This window comes from Argentina silus (genome assembly GCF_951799395.1).
Source record: "Argentina silus genome assembly, chromosome: Y".
In the NCBI taxonomy this organism is placed as follows: Eukaryota; Metazoa; Chordata; class Actinopteri; order Argentiniformes; family Argentinidae; genus Argentina; species Argentina silus.
The window spans coordinates 52,624,315-52,628,233 of record NC_139654.1 but is presented as its reverse complement, the minus strand read 5'-3'; the positions used below and the strand labels follow the sequence as shown (position 1 = coordinate 52,628,233).

At 46.2% G+C, this 3,919-nt stretch overlaps 1 protein-coding gene across 1 annotated transcript; it reads right to left on the bottom strand.

Moving 5' to 3' along the window:
* Positions 1-593: 593 nt before the first annotated feature.
* Positions 594-2,788, bottom strand: LOC310824184 (polyadenylate-binding protein 1A-like; the record flags this gene model as incomplete). Its single annotated transcript, XM_083696995.1, has 4 exons — positions 594-802; positions 878-1,105; positions 1,206-1,779; positions 1,913-2,788. The coding sequence occupies 4 exons, from the start codon at positions 2,786-2,788 to the stop codon at positions 594-596; spliced, it is 1,887 nt and encodes a 628-aa protein (XP_083553121.1).
* Between the last annotated feature and the right edge of the window lie 1,131 nt (positions 2,789-3,919).

Below are 3,919 nucleotides of genomic sequence, written 5' to 3'. Positions count from 1 at the left end.
TCCTGTCAATGTAGAAAATATACCCACACATGCTCATACCCGCATGTCCGCCCGCACGCACGCACGCACGCACGCAATAGCATTAGAGTTATCCTTGACTCGATATTGACTTTCACTTCCTGAAAGTCTTGGTCATTAAAACTGGACTTTTGTCCCAAGTCAATCAGTCACCAAGAAACAAAGGAGCTTTGGCGCAATATCCTCACTAATGCATTAACAGTTATGAACATTTATCTAAATACTTTTCACATTATTCTGTGAAGACAAAATCATGACATTGGAATTGATGGAATGTGGCTAGCTGGGCCATAAAAGTAAAAGTACAACTGTTTAATGATCTAGTTGTTCATTCACATCCACTGTTTCATGCCCAACTGGGATGTGCGTTGTTGGTCTATCTGGTCCAACCAGGGCTTTTACTTTTATCATTGAGGTACAGCTTAACCTTTTCTAGACATCGCTGAGTCAATCATTTTCATTTTGTAATGAAATCATTTTTTAATTTTTCAATATTTTTTCAATGCAAGAATACTTTTATTGGTGAAGTAGGTTTCAAAGTCCGGATATGATTTTTTGTGTTAGCCGCTTGGACCTCAAGCTGGGATGTGGCCAGATTTCTGTGCAGCCTCCTCAGCCCAGTGGGCCTTCAGCACAGCGACAGCTTCATCCACCTTGGAGTGCAGGGACTCTGGAGACTCCAGCATGTGGAGAAGATCACAGTTGTCCATCTCCAGCAGCATGCCGGTGATCTTGGGAGCGATGCTGGGGTGCATGTTGTGGACAGATGGGAAGAGACGCTCACCTGGAGGCAGGGAGAATAAATATCAGTAACAGTAACAGCTAATGGGGATCCATAGAAACAAACAAGCAGACTCACCTATCGTCTGTTTCTGGTCCTCATGGGGAATGGCAGCCAGTATGGAGGCAATCAGAGGCTCCAGGTCCTGGACATGGACAGCAGGCTGCTGCATGAGGACCTGTGGCTGGGGAGCCATGTGCTGCTGGGAGTAGTGTACACCAGCTGTGTACTTGTTCTGGGGCACGACGCGGATCCTGGCTGTAGCTGCATCTGCACTGGCAGGGCGCTGTCTTAAGGCCTGGGTAGCTGAGAGGGAAGATCATCATAATCAAAGGGATATTCATGGCAAATACTGGCATATTGGTATTGTGTCTATGAGCAGCGTTGCTTCACTAAATATACTGACCTATGCGCTGAGAGGTCATCATACGGGGCACCTGGGAGAGTGTGGCCTTCATAGCATTGAAGATCTGAGGCCTGGGAGCCGATAGACACATGGTGTTGGGCATGTTTTGGAAGTGTTGAGGTTTCACACTCTGGGTAGCCAAGCAAGGAGTGGGTCTCAGCTGAGCCAGCTGGTTGGTGAAGTAAGGGGCAGCACAGTTCTGGGCCTGTGGAATGGCTGCCATGAAGAATCCAGGTGGGGGAGCAACCTGGTAGAGGTTGATGCCTGGTTTGGGAACGGCACAGACGCTGGCCATCCTCTGCATGTGCTGGTTGGTTCTGTGAGCCTGGCGCTCCTCCTTGCGCTTGGCCAGGGCCACATACAGGGGCTTGGTGGCCACGATACGGCCGTTCATCTCAGTCACAGCCTTGGTGGCTGCCTCAGGGGAGGAGAAGCACACAAAGCCAAATCCCTTGCTGCGTCCACCCTCCATCATCACCTTTGCACTGGTGATTGTTCCAAAGTGGGAGAACTCTTTGTGCAGCTGCTCATCATCCAGGCGATCATGCAAGTTCTTCACATACAGATTGACACCCTGCTAGAGAGAAACCCTGTTTAGTGAGATATTTTTCATGTCTCAAATACATCAACAATGTTTACCAAGACTATCAACTTCTTTTTCTTATATAGTCTTTTTTTTTTTAAATCTTTTTTTCTTATACACACACCTGGTATCTGGTCCTGCGGCCCTGCTTCATTTGCTCAAACTGGCGCTTCAGCACAGTCTGGCGCTCTCCTCTCTTCTGGGCGCGGCCCACATAGACCCGCCCCCCATTTATCTCCCGGCCATTCATCTCATCAATGGCCCTCTTGGCATCCTCATGCCTTTGGAAGTTGACAAATCCAAAACCAATGGACTTACCAGTGTCATCAGTCATGACACGGACGCTCAGGGCTGGTCCAAATCTCTCAAACCTCTCCTTAAGGCGCTGGTCATCCATATCCTCTCCAAAGTTTTTGATGTACACGTTATTGAACTCTCGGGCCCTGGATCCAAGTTGAGCCTCTCGTTCTTTGCAAGATTTGAAGTGTCCAATAAACACTTTTCTGTCATTCAATAACGTTCCATTGAGTCTCTTAATAGCTCTCTCAGCAGCCTCCTGTCTATTATACTGCACAAAGCCATAGCCTTTAGAGCCATTCTCATCAGATACTACCTTGCAGGAAAGGATGTCCCCAAACTCAGAGAACCTGTCGTAGAGGTCCTTGCTGTCAAAAGTCTCCACTAAATTCTTAATGAAGATGTTGCCTACCCCACTATTCCTCAGAGAAGGGTCACGCTGAGACCACATGATGCGTATAGGTCTTCCATTGACATCATCAAAGTTCATGGTGTCCAGGGCACGCTCTGTGTCAGCTTGCTGTTGAAAGTTGACATAGGCATACCCAAGAGATTGGTGTGTTATCATGTCCCTGCACACTCTTATAGAGATGATTGGACCACAAGGGCTGAATTTCACATGCAGCATTCCCTCAGTGGTGTCCCTGTGGAGATCTCCTACATACAAGGAGGCCATTGATTGAATGGGCGCACTAGGATTCATGTCTGATGGCCCTTTCAGACAGCAAAAGTTTAAAAAACTGTGAAAAGAACAAATAACATCTACCTATCTTGCTCTACACAGAGGAATTGCAGGTAAATGAATGTCAGGAGTACTGTAGCTGGATTTTAGAACCCCAGCTGCGTGTTCTACATTATGTCATCACATTGTGACATCCTTGACGACTGTATGTGTTGTGTGTAATGTTTTTGAAAAATTAAAACTCCAGTCATTGTTACCTCACAGACCACAGCCAGGGTCCATTTTGTAGCTACGGCCCTGGGTCCAACCATGGTGGCAGGGCCTTCTTTGAAAGTATCATTTCATAGGAAGCTTTGATAGAAGTTGAAACATTTAAAACATAACAACACTATTAATTGAACTAACAGACATTTGTTTGTTGATTCTCTAAACAACTGTTCAACATAGACACATACAGCACATTGTAAAATGTTTAAATAACTTTTTCCTACACTTTGCAAACACTGTATAGACATAGAGCTTCAGATGTAGGATTGACAAACATTCAGATATTTCTTCTAGCTGTTTCCCTTTTTCTTTTACTCTTTTATGGTTTGTAATAATAATAATACATTTATTTATAGAGCACATTTTCGTACAGAGACTGCAACTCAAAGTGCTGTACATAAAAAGTCAGAGAAACAATAGTACAATAGAAGACACAACACCCCCCAACTTTAGACCCTCGCAGAGGACGAGGAAAAACTCCCAAAGAAAAAAAAAAGAAAAAAAAGAAAATGGAAGAAACCTTGGGAGGGGCTACTCAGAGTGGGATCCCCCTACCAGGACGGTCAGGCGTGCAATAGATGTCGAGTTTGGGCAGGCAAAAAGTACAAAATACAAATTGTCATGATGAGTGTGGGACATCCCGATCTGACGTGACATCACAGCAGACAGCAACTCAGTCAGTGCCGCCCTGTGGGAGGGGGGTCTGGTTTAGGGAACTTGTGTAGGGAAGGTGTAGAATGGTGCAGGGTAGAAAGGAAGTGTTGATCAACTCAGGGTCCTTGGCTGGTGCTGGTGATGCTGGCTGGGACCGGGGCTTGATCTGGAGTCGATGGGTTGGGTCGTGGAGTGTGTGCACTGCTGCTCTGGTGGTGTAGGCAAGGGGTT